At 43.6% G+C, this 21,659-nt stretch overlaps 1 protein-coding gene and 1 long non-coding RNA gene across 2 annotated transcripts in view; both read right to left on the reverse strand.

Moving 5' to 3' along the window:
- LOC308594059 overlaps positions 1–21,659 on the reverse strand; it is a 227,903-nt gene that overhangs the window by 30,632 nt on the left and 175,612 nt on the right. The window lies entirely within an intron of this gene.
- DGKH (diacylglycerol kinase eta) overlaps positions 1–21,659 on the reverse strand; it is a 99,123-nt gene that overhangs the window by 22,551 nt on the left and 54,913 nt on the right. Inside the window, exons 9-21 of the mRNA XM_081206729.1 lie at positions 18,905–19,067; positions 15,881–15,989; positions 15,589–15,728; positions 14,315–14,402; positions 11,893–11,978; positions 10,656–10,752; positions 8,461–8,737; positions 7,286–7,399; positions 6,233–6,364; positions 5,219–5,336; positions 3,898–4,008; positions 3,658–3,754; positions 2,198–2,305 (exon numbers count right to left, since the gene is read on the reverse strand). Coding sequence (XP_081062855.1) covers positions 2,198–2,305; positions 3,658–3,754; positions 3,898–4,008; positions 5,219–5,336; positions 6,233–6,364; positions 7,286–7,399; positions 8,461–8,737; positions 10,656–10,752; positions 11,893–11,978; positions 14,315–14,402; positions 15,589–15,728; positions 15,881–15,989; positions 18,905–19,067 — 1,640 coding nt within the window. The remainder of the gene's footprint in view (positions 1–2,197; positions 2,306–3,657; positions 3,755–3,897; positions 4,009–5,218; positions 5,337–6,232; positions 6,365–7,285; positions 7,400–8,460; positions 8,738–10,655; positions 10,753–11,892; positions 11,979–14,314; positions 14,403–15,588; positions 15,729–15,880; positions 15,990–18,904; positions 19,068–21,659) is intronic.

A 21,659-nucleotide genomic window follows, 5' to 3' on the forward strand; every position in this document is an offset into this window, starting at 1 on the left:
GCACCATGTCATATGATTGATTACCCTGGGGAACATTTTTTTCTTCCTTTTCTGTTGCATGAGATTTTTCAACTGTTATGTTCTTTCAATGCTGATTTCAAATCAGAAATCGATTTTCGTGTACATGCTATAGTTATCTTTCAATTTCCAACTTTTGCCGATATGTCATATTTACACTGGGGATAAGTGGACACTGACCCGTTGATCTACCCTAACCACATGGTAATTATTGTTCTGCAAACTAAATTTTTCTTTATTTTTATAGTTTTGCAACCTAAATATTTGTATTTTTCAGACTGGACCATGGCTTCTTCAAGTAGACAAAAATGTGTCTACTTGATGTGGTTAGGGTAGATCAACGTGTCAGTGTCCACTTATCCTCAGTGTAAATATGACATATCGGCAAAAGTTGGGAATTGAAAGATAACTACAGTCATACCTCATGTTACGTCTGCTTCATGTTATGTTTTCGGGTTACGTCCCGCGGTGACCCGGAAGTACCGGAAAGGGTTACTTCCAGGTTTTGCTGCTCACACATGCGCAGAAGCGCAAAGTGACGTCACACGCATGCACAGAAGCGCCGAATTGCAACCCGCGCGTGCGCAGACACACCACTACAGGTTGGACTCTCTTCATGTTGCAAACGGGTCTCCAGAACGGAACCCATTTGCAACCAGAGGTACCACTGTATAGCATGTACACAAAAATCTATTTCAGTTTTGAAATCAGCATTGAAAGAACATATAAGAACAATTGAAAAATCTCATGCAAAAGAAAATGGGGGGAAAATTGGTTCCCCAGTATACTGTGTATCCCAAGGGAATACATTTTTTTGCATACCTCCAACTGTACATAGATATACATGTCATCTTCAATGCTATACATGTTATGTTCAATGCTATATACTATACTCATAGTGCTATATACACTATGAGTATAGTATATACATTTATACTCATATTGTACCACTTTGGCTATGTGTTTAATAAAATATTGAATTCTTGCATTGTGAAAAACAAAGATTATGGTGAAAAGTGAAAAACATGAATTGCAAAAAAAAAAAAACCTAGAGCTTACAGAACAAATCCAACTTCAGATATGAAATCAGCACATCGAAATTAGGTTAGAACAATTGCAGGTGTCAATGCAACAAAAAATTTGTTCCCCAGTGTTATGTGGGGTGGGGCTTACCTGCTCCCCTCCCCCCATGTTTTATTCAAGTTGGCCCCCCGTCTGACGCTACACATTTTATTCAAGTCTGGACCAGCAACGCAAATCAAAGACTTGCAGTGCATACAAACAATCATGGGCGTTTCATCCATTAAGTCCCCAAGTCGACTGGGAGACAAGGGGTGTTCTTGGCATGCGAAGTCCAGCAGGCCCCTGCAGAGCCCCCCATGCCGGCTACAAGGCCCAGGGCAAGCGTACCCAGCTTCCTTCTCTCCGAACAGGTCTGCTGCCTGTCATTTTGTCATCACGCTGGGGTTGATGAACTGCAGCGTGACGAAAGCCTTACTATTTTATGCATATATGAAGAAATAACAAATATGTAGGCATTTTAAGAGTTGTTGTTGTTTAGTCGTTTAGTCGTGTCCGACTCTTTGTGACCCCCTGGACCAGAGCACGCCAGGCCCTCCTGTCTTCCACTGCCTCCCGCAGTTTGGTCAAACTCATGCTGGAAGCTTCGAGAACACTATCCAACCATCTCGTCCTCTGTCGTCCCCTTCTCCTTGTGCCCTCCATCTTTCCCAACATCAGGATCTTTTCCAGAGAGTCTTCTCTTCTCATAAGGTGCCCAAAGTCTTGGAGCCTCAGCTTCACGATCTGACCTTCCAGTGAGCACTCAGGGCTGATTTCCTTCAGAATGGAGAGGTTTGATCTTCTTGCAGTCCATGGGACTCTCAAGAGTCTCCTCCAGCACCATAATTCAAAAGCATCAATTCTTCGGCTATCAGCCTTCTTTATGGTCCAGCTCTCACTTCCATACATCACTACTGGGAAAACTATAGCTTTAACTATACGGACCTTTGTTGGAAAGGTGATGTCTCTGCTTTTTAAGATGCTGTCTAGGTTTGTCATTGCTTTTCTGGAGATGTCAAACCTGAACATACTGTCAATAGAACCAGCATAAATCCTGCTTCACGGGGACATTGGCAGCAAAAACACTTTTAGAAACGACCCCCTTCACCCTGCTTACATCATCCTCCTTGGTTCCGCCCCAGAAATTAGTCCCGCCAGCGTAGCTTGGGATATTCAAAACAGCTATGCCTTGAAGACTGGGGAGGGGGATGTATTGTCCATCACACTGAAATGCATAAAAACAACAACTGTATAAATGATCACTGAAATAATTTGCTATATCCTTTAATCACATATTGGACCTAAAGGTCATTGAGTTTACGTAGCACAGATTTTCTATACCCATTAAACCGTTTACTGTGGCAGCAGCTGCACATTGGAACTCCCTGCCTGTTGGAATCAAGCAGGCACTCTCCCTGTACTATTTTGGGTGCCTGGCTAGGCAAGGCTACCCATTCACTTAGAAACCAGTAGAACACTTCAATCTCCCAGGACATTCTATACAAGATCTCAAAGTAGCTGTCTTATTACAAAAGAATTTCAGAAATAGACTGGAAAGAGAAGTTGCTGAATTGCAACTTATTACCAAACTTAAAAAGGACGCAGGTGGCCCTGTGGGTTAAACCACAGAGCCTAGGACTTGCCGATCAGAAGGTTGGCAGTTTGAATCCCCGCGAAGGGGTGAGCTCCCGTTGTTCGGTCCCAGCTCCTGCCCACCTAGCAGTTCGAAAGCACGTCAAAGTGCAAGTAGATAAATAGGTACCGCTCCGGTGGGAAGGTAAACGGCGTTTCCGTGCACTGCTCTGGTTCGCCAGAAGCGGCTTAGTCATGCTGGCCACATGACCCGGAAGCTGTATGCCGGCTCCCTTGGCCAATAAAGCGAGATGAGCGCTGCAACCCCAATAGTTCGTCACGACTGGACCAAATGGTCAGGGGTCCCTTTACCTTTTTTACCAAACTTAAAACCATGGAGAGACCTGGTCTGAATAGAGACATTGGCTTCTTATCTCATTATACATGATAAAGCTATTTTTAGCCATCTCACCCCTTGCTTTTTCCTGTAAGACTAATTGCAGTCGTTAACAGTCGTCAACAGGTTTACCATACCCATTAAGTCTATCACCCATTCCCACCACCCTTCTGAATAATATCCCTCCCCACCCTCTTACTATATAGAAGGATCTGGCAACTTCTGTTTCAGTGTATCTGAAGAAGTGTGCATGCACACGAAAGCTCATACCAATAACAAACTTAGTTGGTCTCTATGGTGCTACTGGAAGGAATTTTTTTATTTTGTTTCAAACACTTGGAAACGCTGGTGTGAATTTTAATCTGTTTTAGTATTTTAACTTCTTTATGTATTGTGAATTTTCCCTGAACTTACAATTTAATCTTTTTAAAAAATTGCTTTGAGTGCTTTTTTCCAATCAAGACGTGTAATTTTTTTAATGAAATGGATAAATAAATAAAACAAGTAAGTATGAAGTATGGCCTGTAGGGATTGGGGAAGGGGAGGGAGCCTTCTGTTCCTGCAGCCCGACTCTGACAGGGATGCAGTTAGGGATATATAAATATTACCTCAAGCTGAACTTTTTGTTCTAAGTTCTTGTAGGTCCGTTGCAGTAATTCTTTAGTACCAAGTACACCATACCACATCATGTTCTTTGTCCTGCTTCTAAAAAGAAAAGGAAAAATGATCATGCCCAGGCGTATAGTTCACACACTAACCACTGCTAAGATGCAATTTTTAAAAAAAGATATTACATACATGTTTGCAGAAAATATTTCTATTTAAAATCTTGGTTCTGACTCAATTACCTGCATTTTTCAGGGTGTTCTTCTCGTTTATTATTAAATTCTAATGAAATCTTTGCATCTAATCCAATGCCAAAATAATTGTTCATGACGCACTTCTCTGAATATCCTTCCCTGTAGACAAATGTGCAACTGCATTATAACCTTATCATAGCAAAGGTCGATTGCAAGAACTGTATGTACGAGTATACAATGACACATTTATAGTTTTTCAACTGATTCTACACTAATTCCCCACATTTCTCTCTCTCTCTCTCTTTCTCTCTCTCTCTCTCTCTCACACACACACACAAACACACCCTGAGACAGCAACAGAATTGTGTGTTACAGAAATATCTGGCCATTCCTTCTTCTTCATCTTTTGGGAAGAATACCTTGGGTTTCTGCCACTGGAAAATACATCTTCTTGCATAAGAGAAGAAGAAGAAGAAGAGTTTGGATTTGATATCCCGCCTTTCACTACCCGAAGGAGTCTCAAAGCGGCTAACAATCTCCTTTCCCTTCCTCCCCCACAACAAACACTCTGTGAGGTGAGTGGGGCTGAGAGACTTCAAAGAAATGTGACTGGCCCAAGGTCACCCAGCAGCTGCAGGTGGAGGAGCGGAGACGCGAACCCGGTTCCCCAGATTACGAGACTACCGCTCTTAACCACTACACCACACTGGCTCTCATAAGGTGGGGAACCTGATTGTTACCAAGCCCCCTGCCCACTTGCAATCCCCCACGATCACAGAGGTGCTGCAGAGTTGGGGCAGTCCACCGGGAAGGTATTTTGATTTACACAACTGCTCACGGAACAGATGTGAAGATTCTCTCTTTTTTGTCCCTCCACGCCCAACCCTTTCCATTCCTTTCTTGAGAGGAGAGGAGAAAAACAGAGCGTGGATGGCTGCACAGCTTGAGGAGACCTACTGCTCTTGTTAATCCTGTCTCCCCCCCTTGCTCTTAAAACTGTTTTCGGAGGAAGGTGTGTGAAGGAGGAACGAGGTAGCCGCAGCTGAAGTTCTAACTCAAGTCCAAAACTGAAGTAAAGTAGCACATCACTTATCAGGTCTTCCTAGGACAATGTGAAGATAGAATAGCTGACTACCTACTGACCTATTTGAGAACTACAATTGTGTAAGTCTGCTGTTTTTATTTTTAAGAAACAATTTTTTCACTTAAGAGTTCTGGACTTTTGAATCCATTAAAGCCACTCAAACTTTCCTTCGTTTGCGGCATGACTTTCTGGATATTAATTTGGTATAGAAAGAGAAATAAGACTGGCAAGTAAATGTGAAACAGAAAACCATAAGGATTAAGCAAAACATATTTTCCTTCTTACAGTGATTCTGGATCAGGATCAATAAACGGCGTAGCACCAAATGGATCAATGTTGGCTAGTAACATTTTGCTAATAATAGAACTCCCTGCAATGGAAGCCGCCAGACCTGCTCTTAGACCTGATGGGAAAACAGGAAAATGCATGTTACAATTACTCAATACTGTAGTTTTATCTTAGCTATTAGAAATCATTTTGAGGGAGGACGAGAAGTGGGTAGCTAAAACATTACCCTGAAAAGCATTTCACTCATTCTAAAAGTGGAAATATTTCATATGATGTTGTTTTAGTTTTGAATGTTTTTCAGGGTGTCCATTTTTCTGCTGGAAACATTGGAAAGAAAAGGACCTGGGGAGAAATGGGATCTGTGGAAGATGGGAAGCAGCAAAACTATACCAACCCCAGCTATTTTTCCATCCCCAACTTCTCTGGGCCATCATTTCAGAGTTTCCTTTCTTCAGGGGGTTGGACTAGATGGCCTTTGGGTCCCTTCCAACTCTACAGTTCTTTGATTCTATTATTTTAAGACTCCAGGTGAACTCCATATCTCAAAGTCATAGCTTGAAGTCTCAGGCTTGAGCAATGTGTACAGGTAAAGGGACCACTGACCATTAGGTCCAGTCTTCTGGGTCATGTGGCCAGCATGACTAAGCTGCTTCTGGCGAACCAGAGCAGCACACAGAAACGCCGTTTACCTTCCCGCCGGAGTGGTACCTATTTATCTACTTGCACTTTGATGTGCTTTCAAACTGCTAGGTTGGCAGGAGCAGGGACCAAGCAACGGGAGCTCACCCCGTCGCGGGGATTCGAACCGCCAACCTTCTGATCGGCAAGTCCTAGGCTCAGTGGCTTAACCCACAGTGCCACCCGCGTCCCTGAGCAATGTGTAAGCTCTTTTAAAAATGGGAGAAAGATGTTAACAACCAAGCTTCATTTGACAGGTCCTTAGAAAAACTACACTAGTATATTTTTGGAAACTCAAGGCAATGGACTGGAGAATTTTAAAATCCTTGTTACCTGGGCAAATTATCCTCGTGTTCAGGACTGGAAGGTTTTCTTTGCTGGCTGTGCAGGTTGTTGCTGAAAAAGAACTTGCATGTGAAGGAATGCGACTTCTGCGTCCAACTGGAGATTTGGGGGCAGTTTTAACTATTCAGAGAGACAGAAATATATATACATATCCCTAAGTAGAAATAAATCGAGTTTTTTACCTATAAAACGAATAAATAAGCCATACGTGTACGTTTTCTTTATCCGAAAAAGGCTACACCTGTGATTTATTAGTTTGCTTGTTTATTGTGGAGCAGCCGCCCTTGGTGATATATTTTTGCGTGCCTTTGCATTTGGCTTTTATATCACTGCCCTGTGTATTGTTTGTTGAAGTTTAAATAAATGGGCAGTGGGGGAAAGGTGGGAAGGAAAGCAAAGGGGTGAATAGCAATTGGTTTATCCCACTGAAGGTTCCAGCTGATGAATGAGATGGAAAGAGCCTGAGCGAAGGACATCTTCTATACGAGGCCCTAGAGCAGGGGTCTGCAACCTGCGGCTCCGGAGCTGCACGTGGCTCTTTTACACCTTTGCCGCGGCTCCGGGGTGGATATTAGCGAGGGGAGGAGGCGCATTGTGCGCCCCGACACTCCCCACTGTGGCGGGCGCTGTACTGGCTGTGATGTCGCATGGGGGTGGTGCGTGCGTTAGTCACGCACCGTCCCAACGTCACCTTCCCGCCCGCTGTCAGATCAGAGGGCAGCGGCGCGCATGCTTTAAATGTCACAATGGTTTTGTGGCTCCCAGGTTTTTTTTCCCTTCGGAAACGGGTCCAAGTGGCTCTTTTTGTCTTAAAGGTTGCAGACCCCTGGACTAGAGTCTTGGAGCTTCCATCAAGAATATTCATGCACATACTTGGGCTAAGATAAAAGAGGAGTGGGAACTCCACAGAGAAATAACAAACAGAGCTTGAACGTAAGTATGGAAGTATGAGCTTCACTCCCTGTGTAAGCCTTACTGAAAAAGACTCATTGCAGACTTATTTAGAATCCTTAAGCAATGGCTACTTTTTTGGCTACTGACCTGAGTGAGCTTCAGATTCCTTTGTATCTTCTTTGGATTCATCCAATTCCTTACTATACTTCACCGACGACTGATTTATTTGCACTTCCGAATGGGCATTCTGTTCATCTACAACTACAAGAGCAGGCAAGCACGTGTCCATGTCATTATTCAAATTTCTGAAATCTATCGTGTATCACTAAAGTTAAGAATGCAAGTAAAAAAGAAAAAGAAAATGTACTGCTAGACTCCCAATAATATCTCCTGAATGTTAAGGTGGATTTACACATTTGGTTTTTACTGGAAAACACTATGGGAAATTTGTGCATTCTTTTCATGTGCATTTCCTATTAGTCATACCTCGGGTTGAATGTGCTTCAGGTTGAGCGCGTTGGGGTTGCACTCCGCGGCAACCTGGAAGTAACGGAGCGCGTTACTTCCGGGTTCCGCCACTCGCGCATGCGCAGACGCTCAAAATGACATCACGTGCATGCGCGGCAAAATGCGACCCGCACATGCGCAGTCAGATCTTATGTTCCGTTCAGGATGCGAATGGGGCTCCGGAACGGATCCCATTTGCATCCCAAGGTACCACTGTATTATTGTACTCCCTCTCAGTAAAAGAGAGATAAGCAAAGCACTATTAAATTTTCAGAAGGCATCTGCTATAGTTCCCCCCCCCCCAAAGTTTCTGCATCTGGACTGACACCACCCTCTCAAACACCTTTACCAAAGAGGCATTTGCGACTAAATAGTAGTTTGCCATCTACCTGAGATCTGAGTACTCCCTCCTCATTCTGTTTGATACTTTATTCATGTTATAAGTGCCACAACAAAAAATCAAACATACAGTGGTACCTCAGGTTAAGTACTTAATTCGTTCCGGAGGTCTGTTCTTAACCTGAAATTGTTCTTAACCTGAAGCACCACTTTAGCTAATGGGGCCTCCTGCTGCTGCCGTGCCGCCGGAGCACAATTTCTGTTCTTATCCTGAAGCAAAGTTCTTAACCTGAAGCACTATTTCTGGGTTAGCGGAGTCTGTAACCTGAAGCGTATGTAACCTGAAGCGTATGTAACCTGAGGTACCACTGTACAAGTAGTTAGTGTTGTAATAAGTGGGATTTTTTATTTTTTTTAATGAACCAGAAATTGTCACAAGTAAAGTTAATAAGCAAGATTGTCTTCCAGAAGCACACCTTTTTCTGCTTGCTCAATAATTTGCCTTAGAGCCTTCTTCAGACTATTTGCTCTGAGCATGAGCTGTTCTCGGGGCTTGAAGATCTGGTGTGGGACAGATGTTCTGTTGCTCTCTGTCAGCGGCTCCTTGGCATCGGACAGAGACTCTTCGCTTGATGACTCTTCGGCTGCTTCCTCTGCAATGGGGGAAGTGCTTCGCGGCAACACAGAGGCAACCTGGGCTTCAGAGTGAAGGGCTTGAAGCAACAGGTTGAGCTTCTCGTTCAGCTCTGAACACTAACAGCGCCACAGACAAACGGAAAGAAATATACACAAAAAAGAAATGCGCATTCATACGTAAGGCTAAATAAACACTAAGCAATTGTTTTGACAATAAAGCAGCCCACCAGCTCCCTGACAAATGCCAACAACTTTACGACAGTTTTCTCATTTTTAAAGCAATGTTTTTTGTTTTGTTTTAATAGTATTTTATTGATTTTCCAAAAGTAAGAAAAATAAGAAAACAACAACAATGCAAAAACAAAACAAAACAAAATTGACTTCCCTCTAATCCCTTCCCTGGTTCCATTATTTTTCAACATACTGCATGTCCATTGTTAAATTTATAACATATTTAAATCACCTATTAGCCATTCATTGTAAAATCACAAGTAAACTTAAAACCCTGCTAATGTATTACCCTGTGTACATTGCTTCTGTATATATGCAATAAACACCTTTCACTATTCCTTAAATTCATTGCCGTCTCTTCCTCTTAATTTTATCATCAATTTTGCCATTTCAGCATAGTCCATTAGTCTAACTTGCCAATCTTCTTTGGATGGGACGCCTCAAAGCACTGTTTTTTGGAAGCAACGTCATTGGCTTCTGCAGCATCACTGAGCGAGCCACCGTCATTTTGAATTGGTTGGAGCGCTCCAGAAAGTGGGCTCCAACTCCAAGATGCTTCCTGACCAATGGTGAAGCATCAGAGCTTCTCAGAGGACACTGACCAGCCGTCAATGGTGGCTGCAGGAGCCACTGCTGAAACCCTCCAGGAACCCAACTATCTAGAGTCAGGGGGGGGGTGAAAATACACTTATGCGGGAGCCACTCCTAAAACCATAGTCACTCAGTGTGGGTAGGACTGGGAAGTGTGTGTGCGTGCATGTGGCACCCTGTATGTGTGGACACTGTTTATGCTGTGTGTGTGTGTTTCTGTGTGCATCTCTCTGTGTGCGTACATCTGTTGTGGTATGAGTGCTGGCGTAAGACCCTTGTAGAGCTGACCCAATGGTCAATGCATCCTTTAGGCTCGAAAAAGCCACCCCTGGTTTAAAGAAAGGTTCTCCTGTTACGAAACCTTCTCACACGCGTGAGATTTGGGTCTTCATGTTTGCGGGCCTGTAACAGTGTCCCTGCCCTGACCTACCTTGACCGCCGCACCGGTTTTATTAGAGACGAGCACTGGGAAATTGGTGTGGCACTCATTACTTAGGTCTGAATGATTTATGGTGGCCACCTCCACTGGGAAGTGCCCTGCCTTGCTGGGCAGCAAGCAGGGCTTCTGTTAGGAGAGAAGCCTAGGTCTAGACTACACAGCCGTTTGGTCTTCAGGCTCCCCCATCCAGCAGATTAACATTTCCACTTCTCTGTCACTGCCCAAAGAGTAACCAAGTGTCCCCTTAGGTGGCATGGCTTGTCCTGCCCCACACAACTGGTCCCTCCCTATGGGGACTTTGCTAAGGCATCCAAAAGGTTGCCTACTAGGAGCTTTGATATTTCCTGCTCTCTTTCCCTTCATAAATTTTCTGTCATGAAGAATATGGATCTCAAGTCGTTGTTGTTGTTGTTGTTGTTGTTGTTGTTGTTGTTGTTGTTGATGTTGTTGTTGTTGCATTCTAGGAGGCCAAAGCCAGGGCACAGACATAATAAACTGTACAACATCGGTATTCATTAAAGCTGTTTTAGAACTTGGGGTAAAAATGTTTACTCTGCCTTCTGAATGAACTTAGGAAAACCAAAAGTAAAACCAATTTAAAATACATTATAGATTTAACCAATTCTTGACTTCACTCAAGAGTTTACTAAAAGGTGTTTTACTAAAATCATTTTGAGAATTTATACAAAGAAGCAAATCTTAACACTGGGAAATTTCTAACATGGATACATTTGAAGTGAGGGTTTTTTTAAGGAAGGAAAGCTTAATTCTTACTTTAATAGCCATAGCATCAGCTTCTGTGTTCTCCATGGGTCTGTCACAGCTCTTTCCTATTTTAGCCACAAAGCCTTTTACAGTTTCACACAATATCCTTTTATGAAAGAGACAGAAACGCCAAGGCAAAGAGAAAGGGAAGGGGTGATGTTGGAATATCAATTCTGTTTGAGGCAGTAATATAGTTTCACTGTTCCCAATGAACATCCATTTAGAGCCTAACAGCCATGCATTTTCTATCACACAAGCAACGGCCCTGAGATTTCACAGCCCATGCGCATCTAGGTTCCTGCTCCCTTATCTGCTTGCCATATTTCTTGCGGCCAGACCCCTTGTGGTGGGGAGCCAGGGGTCACAAGGACACCACCCAAGAATGACCAAAGGGAAGACTCCAGACCACTGCCACCTTCTCAAATGACCCTTCTCCCTGCACAGTGGCAGCATGAGACTTAGGGGCAGTGTGTGTGTGTGTGTGTGTGTGTGTGTGTGTGTGTGTGTGTGGAAGAGAATACAGAAAAGGTGAAACTCAAGATCGGTAGGTGATGCTGGAACCACAACTGTACACAACTGAAGCCTAAGGAATCCTCTTTGGGGCATATAGGTAAAGGTAAAGGGACCCCTGACCATTAGGTCCTGTTGTGACCGACTCTGGGGTTGTGGCGCTCATCTTGCTTTATTGGCCAAGGGAGCCGGCATACAGCTTCTGGGTCATGTGGCCAGCATGCCTAAGCCGCTTCTGGCGAACCAGAGCAGCGCACGGAAACGCCGTTTAACTTCCCGCCGGAGTGGTACCTATTTATCTACTTGCACTTTGATGTGCTTTCGAACTGCTAGGTTGGCAGGAGCAGGGACCGAGCAACGGGAGCTCACCCCGTCACGGGGATTCCAACCGCCAACCTTCTGATCAGCAAGTCCTAGGCTCTGTGGTTTAACCCACAGTTCTTAATGAGCCTGACATTCTTTTGTCAGCCGAGGTTCATCACAGCTTGTTGTGATGCACTGTTGTACAAGCACTCTGCCACAAGCAGAAATCACAATTCCACATCTACCCTGAAGCGTCGCGGAGCCCTAACTTTGCTCTTGCGCCTGCAGCACCCTTGCATGTAACATCTGAATCGGGCAAGAGTCCAAATTTGAGTGTGCAAGTAAACGTTCATGCTTGCATGCATATTAAAAAAGATGTAACACAAAACTGCTCTACGCTATATTGTGACGTGCACGTTTTTTTTTAACTTACTTGGCCGATGATATGACAACAGAGTGCTGATCAGAATCGAGGATCTTAGCCAGGTGAGCAGCAACTGAATCTTCATACATAGACATCTAAAAATTAAGAAATAATTATTCATGTTCTACCTGTGATTGTGCTGAAGTAAAAAAACAAATATCACACAGGCAGATCCCTTTCTGCATCCACCAAAGATGTCTTCTATACAGTAATGCTAGATGTATCTGCGGTTATTGATTTTCTTAGCCTAAGAACGCTCTCAGTCTTAACTCCAATATAAAATGGTGAACTAGGGAAAATTATAATAGATTGGTTTGAAAAAATATGAAAGCCACAATCTAGTGAGGCATAGGCAAAGGAGGAATTCAATGTCACACCCTCTGATGATTCTGTCACCACCAAGCGTTCCTGCCTGTCTGATGAAGTTTCTACCATGCTGAGAAAAGCTAATCTCAGTTTGAGGTATTAGCACTTATTCTTTTAATACTGTTCTATTAATATACAGAACAATGTAATAGATCAATTTTATGATTATAGTATGATCACCTAAGACTATTCCATAGATTCATAGATGAAACCTCATAGAGCCGTGTAAATAAAAAATGAAAGAGATATTCAGAGAGAGAGAGAGAGAGAGAGAGAGAGAGTTTAATTCCGAACACTTAATACCTGCCTGTATGTATACATCCATTTGTTTGTTTGTTTGTTTGTTTGTTTGTTTGTTTGAAATGATTTAATCAGTCAAACTACTGAGCAATTGAGGATTATGGGAAGTCTTCAGATTACAGTCCGATTCTAATACGTGGTTGTATTGTAGACTTTCTCAAAATGAACTGACAGACACTTCAAATAAGCAGCCTTTGTTTTTGCAACAAATGTAAAGCCGGCATTGTATAGGTAGTGGTTAGACTAAGGGACTACCTTGGTTCAAATTGGTGCACACCCATTAGACATGCACCAGACTAACCTCTTGGTCAAGGGCCAAAGGAAGGCACAGGGCAGATAGTTCGCTCTTTATTGTCAAAGCTGACACAAGAGTTTCCATGGCTCCAAATACCACACACAGGAGCGGCTGGTGCAACAGGGGACCACTCCCCCTCCACCAGGTTATGTATCTTCTCCTGACAGGCTGCATGCATGCAGTCAAAGACTAAGCCTGTGTGGAAGCTGCATCTGTTCTTCCCGTTTCAATTCTTTCCTGGTTCAGGGAGATGGTGATGGAGGAAGGGGTGGGGGAGCACTCAGCCCTTCACCTGCCTGACCTGCTTCTTTCCCCTCTTCCTCCTGTGCTCCATCTTCCAGCTCTGAAGCTTCCCCTGCCTCTGACTCTTGCCTCCTGGCTGGCACAGGTCCCCACAAAGCGTGTTCTCCTTCATGGAGAGCACGGGTTGTGGTGGGGTTCTTTTCACTGCGCACATTGGATCACCCGCCCACCCTCCCTAATTTTAGGGCTTTTGTGTTTGACCTTGCTATGCCTGTCATGGGGTCGTCTGCTTTTGGGGCAGGGGCCTGGTAGGGATTTTGTCCATTTGGCTGATTTGCATAGCAAATCGTCACAACTTGTAAGGTTGAGGTTAGGCATTGGTGTTAGAAAATTGGTTGGTGGAGGGGTAAGGATTGGCTGTGCCTGCCCCTCCAATGCTGCTGCTGCAAGGGAATTCTGTTAAAGGAATCCAGGGGTTTGCCATGCTCTTGTCCGAACCCCTGTCAAGGGGCTTGGGCCACGCAAGAGCCCCTGGGAGCATTTGGGGAGAGGTGAGATCCTGGCGCCCAGCTTTATTCTCTCCCCCAAAATGTTTTCCCTTACTGACTTCGCAGGCTTGTGGAAGTCAGTTCTGTCCCTGGGCGGGGACAGATAGTCGCAACCACTCACATTTTGTATTTTAATAAAGTTGTGGCCAAAATTATGCCAAAAACCTTAAACAAAAATTCCTGTGTGAAGTGTGAATTCATTTGGGGGTGGTTTGGGGACCTTGACATGCAAATCACTGCCCCCCTCTCCCGAGCCAGCCTCCAGCTGCCCTGCCATCGATGTATACTCGACAGCAACCTGCCAGTCCCTGACTCTACCTCAGACGGTTATTGGGATGGTAAATGCAGGAGAGGAAAGTCATATATACTCCTTCAATGCAGGACAGCCTAAAATTTCAATTAATTAGTGCTTGTGGATCCCCAACTGTCGGTAAGAAACATCTCTCATAGTTGCTAACGATGACTATCCATGTTACACCAATGTAATTTTTAAACAAAACTCTATTGAAATAAGCTGCTACATACGAGCCTAGTTTTTTTAAAGCAATCCTTTGCAGACTTATCTGAAATTAAGCCCTGGTGAACGCAATGGGATTTTACTTGCCTAGGATTGCTTTGTTAATTATATTTCATTTTTTCCAGCTCTACAATTTAATCACATCCCAAAACCTATATTCACCTGACATTCCTCAGACTCCTCTTCTGGCGTAACAGGAAGAATAGACTGCTTTGATGGCAGTTTCAATTCGTAAGACATTATGCTCCACCTGAAAAAAGTGCCATATATCCAGGTGATCAAACAACATGCAAAGGACCAAATTCACATAGCAAAATCAATTTGTATTCATATTGGAAGAAGAAGAAACAGTCACTCAAAGGTAATTCAACCCTTATGAACAGGGCCGGATTTAGGTTTGATGAGGCCCAAAGCTCCTGAAGGTAATGGGGCCCTTTATATGTCCAGCTGTCCTTCGTCAACAGCAAATTGTCACTGTTTTTTGTGTTGAATATGTGCTATACAGTGGTACCTCGGGTTAAGTACTTAATTCATTTCGGAGGTCTGTTCTTAACCTGAAACTGTTCTTAACCTGAAGCACCACTTTAGCTAATGGGGCCTCCTGCTGCCGCAGCGTCGCCGGAGCACGATTTCTGTTCTCATCCTGAAGCAAAGTTCTTAACCTGAAGCAATACAGTGGTGCCCCGCAAGACGAATGCCTCGCAAGACGGAAAACTCGCTAGACGAAAGAGTTTTCCGTTTTGGAGGTGCTTCGCAAAACGAATCTCCTATGGGCTTGCTTCTCAAGACTACAATGTCTTGTGAGTTCCTGCTGTTTTTTTTCCTCCCCCCCTTTTTCTAAGCCGCTAAGCCGCTTATCAGCTGATCCGATCAGCAGATAAGCCGCTAAAAGCCGCTAAAAGCCGCTAATAGCGCTAATCCTTCAATGGGCTTGCTTCGCAAGACGGAAAAAACCGCTAGATGAGGAGAATCACAGAACAGATTCTTTTCGTCTTGCGAGGCACCACTGTATTTCTGTGTTAGCGGAGTCTGTAACCTGAAGCGTATGTAACCTGAAGCGTATGTAACCCGAGGTACCACTGTATGGTAATTTATGGACCTAATAGGTATCTAAAGCCATTTGCACATCCAGAATGTAGGCACTCTATATACAGAAATGAGCAAACCACTGATATTTTAGGGAGCGGGCTAGCAGGAGCCTATTACATCATAGCTATTACATTATAGGAGCCGACACAACACAAAACACTGTAGGTTTTATTTTATTTGTTTTTTATTTTTATTTTGGAAATGTGCATCCAGGTTTTTTTCCCTTTAATTTTTTTGGGAAGAGAGTGGGGCCCTAAGCTATAGCTTGTTTAGTTTATATGTAAATCCGGCACTGCTTATGAATAAAATTAATTGAGGTGGGGGAGAGGAAAGAGATGCTTACTTACCTGTCTAACATTTTGGTGCTAGCTCGTTCCAACTTCTCCAAAATTTGAGGAAGCTGTGTGTCGTCATCACAAGACCCTCCCCAGCCAAGGACACGGGCAAGGTCATTTCCTGTACCCAGGGGTAGCACTCCCAAATGACACTAAACGAAATAAGAAATATTCTGTTTAAAGTCAGCTTACAGGCCTATATTTGTGGGTTTTTGTTTTTCTTCACTTTTGTTTTATTTTCTAGTTTCTTAAAAACCCACCTCACTCTTTCTTTCCTCCTCAATAAGAAGAAACCGATACTCGCCTGTTTATGTAAGTTGAGTTTATCAATTTCAGACAATACCCAGCCAACGCTTCCATCTCCTCCACACACTAGGATTCGGAAATTGTCAAACTTCTGAAATAATCGTAGACTGAAAGAGAATGCATTGTCTGTGTTCAAATCCACAAGGAAATACAATATAAACATTCACAACAATGACAGTGTTAGCTGTTGACAGTAAATTATGCAGATTTTCAGAAGAGGGGAACAACCAAGAGCGCCAAAGACTAAGTATTTGTTATTAGCACATGTTTTCGTGGACTCAAGCCCACAGAAGCTGCCATTACAAATCTGTTTGTCTTCAATTGATTTTCCTGCAATCATGTCTATCCTTCTGGAAATTTTATGGGAAACAACTTGTTGCTTTAAAAAAATAATTCAGGTGACAAAACCTGATTGCTTTCCCTTTTTCAAAGTTCTGGCATTTAGCAGAAACTGCTAAATAACAGATCCAAACCAACAGTTTTTGGTCTACAAGTACTAACCAAATATGGTGGTGGCATTATTGCAATGAAAGTGAGGTCTGCTCCAAGGCCAAACCCCTCAAAATAGGATTCCTCCTGTGGCAATCCCTCTTCATGTGAAGAAAGCATGGAATTTAATAATAAATAAATAAATAAATAAATAAATAAATAAATAAATAAATAAATAAATATAATAATAATAATAATAATAATAATAATAATAATAATAATAATAATTATTATTATTATTATTATTATTATTATTATTTATACCCCACCCATCTGGCTGGGTTTCCTCAGCCACTCTGAGCAGCTTCCAACCAAATGTTAAAAACAATACAGCATCAAACATTAAAAACTTCCCTAAACAGGGCCTCCTTCAGTTGTCTTTTAAAAGTAAAATAGTTGCTTATTGCCTGGACATCTGCTGGGAGGGCATTCCACAGGTTAAGCGCCACTACCGAGAAGGCCCTCTGCCTGGTTCCCTGTAACTTGGCTTCTCGCAGTGAGGGAACCGCCGGAAAGCCCTCGGCGCTGGACCTCACTGTCCGGGCTGAACAATGGGCTGGAGACGCTCCTTCGGGTATACAAGACCTGAAGTGCGTCGTTGCAAACAGAGTAAACGTGCTATTCTGCTCTATTGCTGGATCATCAGTACAGGCAGTGATTGTTATGCCCACCAACACCACCCCTTTTTTTGCCCCGGAAAGGGGTGGAACAGAGCGGTGGCAGAATGGGTTTACGCACAACTGCTGACACAAACAAAGACCCAGAATGCAACCTCCATGCAAACAAGGAGATTTTGACTGCCTTGGTTCTCTCATATTCTTAACGACCCCAAGTTAGTCATGCCCATTATCATCACTGGGTGTATTCAGGGTAGGATTAAGGATGGGTACCATCCATAGGAAGGGACGCGGGTAGCACTGTGGGTTAAACCCCAGAGCCTAGGGCTTGCAGATCAGAAGGTCGGTGGTTCGAATCCCCGCAACGGGGTGAGCTCCCTGCCAACCTAGCAGTTCGAAAGCACGTCAAAGTGCAAGTAGATCAATAGGTACCACTCTGGTGGGAAGGTAAACGCCGTTTCCGTGTGCTGCTCTGGTTTGCCAGAAGCGGCTTAGTCATGCTGGCCACATGACCCAGAAGCTGGACACGGGTTCCCTTGGCCAATAAAGCGAGATGAGCGCCACAAGCCCAGAGTCGTCCGTGACTGGACCTAATGGTCAGGGGTCCCTTTACCTTTACCACCCACAGATTTGCTGATACCAGCTATCTTCCAGAAAACAGCATCTGTTGAAGTGCTATTTAGCTGGCTAACTGGTCACATTCTGTATCCTTGGAGGAGGCACTCTGTTCTCTGCAGAATTATCCACAAGCCAGAATAACCAGTTCCCTTCAGAGGTGATCAAACTCTAGAAAGCCCTTAAAGGCACTGGTGAATTATTGGAGGAGCCACTCCCTTCTGTGAACTGCCCTGAGACCCCCGGGTATGAAAGGTAAAGGTAAAGGGCCCCTGACCATTAGGTCCAGTCGTGACCGACTCTGGGGTTGTGGCGCTCATCTTGCTTTAGTGGCCAAGGTAGCCGGCGTGCAGCTTCCGGGTCATGTGGCCAGCATGACTAAGCCGCTTCTGGAGAACCAGAGCAGTGCACGGAAATGGCATTTACCTTCCCGCCGGAGCGGTACCTATTTATCTACTTGCACTGGCATGCTTTCAAACTGCTAGGTTGGCAGGAGCAGGGACCGAGCAAAGGGAGCTCACCCCGTCGCAGGGATTCGAACCGCCGACCTTCTGATCGGCAAGTCCTAGGCTCTGTGGTTTAACCCACAGAGCCACCCGTGTCCCTGGGTATAGGGTGGTATATAAATTCAACAGATAATAATAATAATAATTCTCTGCACAAGAACACAGAATATTAGTTTGCCAGTTGAATAGCAGCTCAATAGACATTTTAGAAGAATAAAACAAGTGACCCCTAACAAGTATGGCGCACAGGTGATTAGATAGCATGAGGTCATCAGCAAGAGGCAGAAGGGATTGAGGAAGCAGTGCATGGCCATGGGATGGAAATACAATGAGCTGATGTGAAATATGCACAGAGCCTCTCTGCTTCTTTTCTTTGCAAGTGAAACCGGTTGTATTCCCACCCACCCCTGCTTAAAATTTGCAAGGGTCATTGGGAGCCAGTGGCTATCTACCTAAATGGCCCGGACAGCTCCCCAAAAGTAATTTAGCAAACCAAAGCCAAACTTGTAACAGGGAGCTAAAGCCTCAAACATCAATGACAGATGGCCATCCAAGCTCTGCTTAAAAACTTCCAAGGAAGGAGAGTCTGTTCCTTGGAGAAAGTTCTTGTCTGGTAACTTCTCTAGGCAACCTGCATGTTTCTCAGAAGAAGAAACTACTGGATGCTTTGTAATTCTCCAATAATACAACAATCTGATATGGTGAACTCCAGCAGAATAAAGTTCGATTTAAATGTACCAATTTTGCAATGACCCTGTCCAGGACTAACAGTGGGTAGAAAGCAAAACTCCTTACCCTAAATGAGGCCCTCCATTCATTAGATCAAACACCTGAGCTGGATTTAGCGACTGCTTGAATCGTCGGAGAAATTTTACACCCTGATTGTCTCCGCTCTTTGAATTGACAAAAACCAACAGAGGACTGGCACAAGACGGTGGACAGGTGGCTTTCCAGAATCCTGTAAACAAAGGAAGGAATAAAATGACGTAAATATGGTTGAAGGAACCAAGTGGCTCCTATTCTTCCAACAGGATCACCAGTTACTGCTTTAGCGGACAAAACAAAAATAAATATCCACTCTAAAAAGCCAATTCTCACTTAGCTCTGACTTTGAAAAGGTCTAATTGTCCCCATACTAATTAAAGACAATAGGAGGGTTGGGAATTAGCTGATTAAAGTGTTCAGGGTAAGTGCACAAGTGAAAGCCACAAGTGAGACAGAAGTAAATTACTCTACAGCAAAGCATCTGAGAGGCAAGAGCGGCAACCTTTTGTTCTGTTAGCTCTTGTATCGAAGAAGAGCTTGCAGATTTGCTGTGGGTTCAGACAGTGGCAGAAGCATGGAGAAATCAGGAGAGCCACTCCCTGCACTCTCACTGTGCCAGAGATGCCTCTAGACAACTGATTTTGGACCTCTTTTGTTGAGCTGCGTGGTGGTGCACATTATTATTTTTTTTAAAAAAATTGTTTATTTAACATAATTGTTACAAAATATAAGCAAAATATTGCAAATACATACATACACATTTCAAATAAGCACATATACATGAAAAAAGGAACAAAAGAGAAAAAAGAAGAAAAGAAAGAAAAATAAAGAGAAAAAAAGAAGAAAAGTGGAAGAATTTCTCCCAAGTTTATTCTACAAATATCTCAATATGAAAATACTAATAAAACTTCATTGATTGACTTCCATCGCTTACACTGCACTTCCTATATACATTTTAAGCAAGACTGTATCTTGTTGTTGTTTTAAAAGAACTCCTTTTGTTGCTTTTAAATTCAGAAGCCATCTGAGTCACGACAAAAACTCACCAATGGGGGGGGGGGCGGAGGGAGATTTTTATTTCTGGTTTCTTTCCAGTAAAAAGCAAAGGATGTTGGGAAACAAGTATAGCCATGCCAGCCTCTGGCAACTACTAAATAGCCGTTTTTGGCACCAAAAAGCAGCCAGAGATGGGGAAAACAGCCTTTGTTAACCTTCATTAAAGTTCCCAAAGATTGTGATTATCTAAATAGCTCCAGCAACCTGAGCAAAAAGCTCATGTTAAATCATGCTAATGGACATTATTGCCATGAAAATCACATTCAGGTCCCAATGGACACACAACACGCTCGGCTGTTCATGACTAAATTCCAAAATCCATTTAAAGAAAGAATGACTAAATCCAAGTGTATAATGGACCTATGAGATCCCAAGTGCTCGTGAATCCTATTATACCCCCCCCCCCAATTATGACACTAAAAGGGTAAGGGATTATATATAATTCTGCTTGGTATTTGTGCATGTTCTGAAATGTGCCAATAGGCCGGCAGCCCTAATGATGGGAGTCATTTTCTTACAGTATAATAATGGTGATATTTCTGCTAATTTAGCTATCAATTTCAAATTGTCATTACAAACAGAAAGTGAACATCTGCTGGAAACATCTGCATTGTGAAGCCTTCAAAATGTAATAGGTGATGCATATATTTGCAATGTACTACACAAAGTCCAGGGACGCGAGTGGTGCTGTGGGTTAAACCACAGAGCCTAGGACTTGCCGATCAGAAGGTTGGCGGTTTGAATCCCCGCGATGGGCTGAGCTCCCATTGCTTGGTCCCTGCTCCTGCCAACCTAGCAGTTCGAAAGCACATCCAAGTGCAAGTAGATAAATAGGTACTGCTCTGGCAGGAAGGTCAACGGTGTTTCCATGCGCTGCTCTGGTTCGCCAGAAGTGGCTTTGTCATGCTGGCCACATGACCCGGAAGCTGTACGCCGGCTCCCTCGGCCAATAAAGTAAGATGAGCACCGCAACCCCAGAGTCAGTCACGACTGGATCTAATGGTCAGGGGTCCCTTTACCTTTACCTTTACACAAAGTCCAATGACAGCCACCCTCCACTTATTCTTCAAGATTCAGCTAATCCACTAAAAGTACAGTCTACTCAGAATTAAACACTATTGCGTTTATTCCCAAGTAAACTTGGAGGTTGCTTAGACTACTTGTCTGTGGGCAGGGTTGTGTTGCTTTTATTGTACTGTAGCGTTGAGTTTGTAAGTGGTTAAGAAAGGATGGCTTGGACCCAGAGTAGGCTCTTCCAATTGCAGAATGATGTGCCCACTAAATAGAGAGGAAGAGAAATGATTTTCACAGATTCCTCTTTCCCCCTGAAGTTTCCTGTGCCCTCTTCTTATACCCTTCAACCTCCAGTCCTCCAGAACAGACTGAGGGAATGAAAATGAAGCAGGTGGACTCTGTGAAAAATCAGCTCCCCACTCTATGAATGGGAGGTTTGAAAAATTTAGCAAATATTTAGATTTGTTGCTTGACCTGAAAGCCCGCCAGTTTTTCACAGCTTAAAACTCCTCCCAAATAAAAGAACACGAGCCATGATTACCCTTCGTGTCAATAAGTATTACAAATGCACACCTCGTGAGGCAGCCCAGGGACTGAATAAATGAATGAATTGATTTATTACGGTCACAGGGAGTAAAAAGAGGCAGCTGGCCGTGGCAGCTGTGGGCAGGTGGTGAGCAGATCTGCCACCTGAGGCAATCGCCCCACCTCATGG

Source organism: Podarcis bocagei, assembly GCF_964188305.1.
Source record: "Podarcis bocagei genome assembly, chromosome: 8".
In the NCBI taxonomy this organism is placed as follows: Eukaryota; Metazoa; Chordata; class Lepidosauria; order Squamata; family Lacertidae; genus Podarcis; species Podarcis bocagei.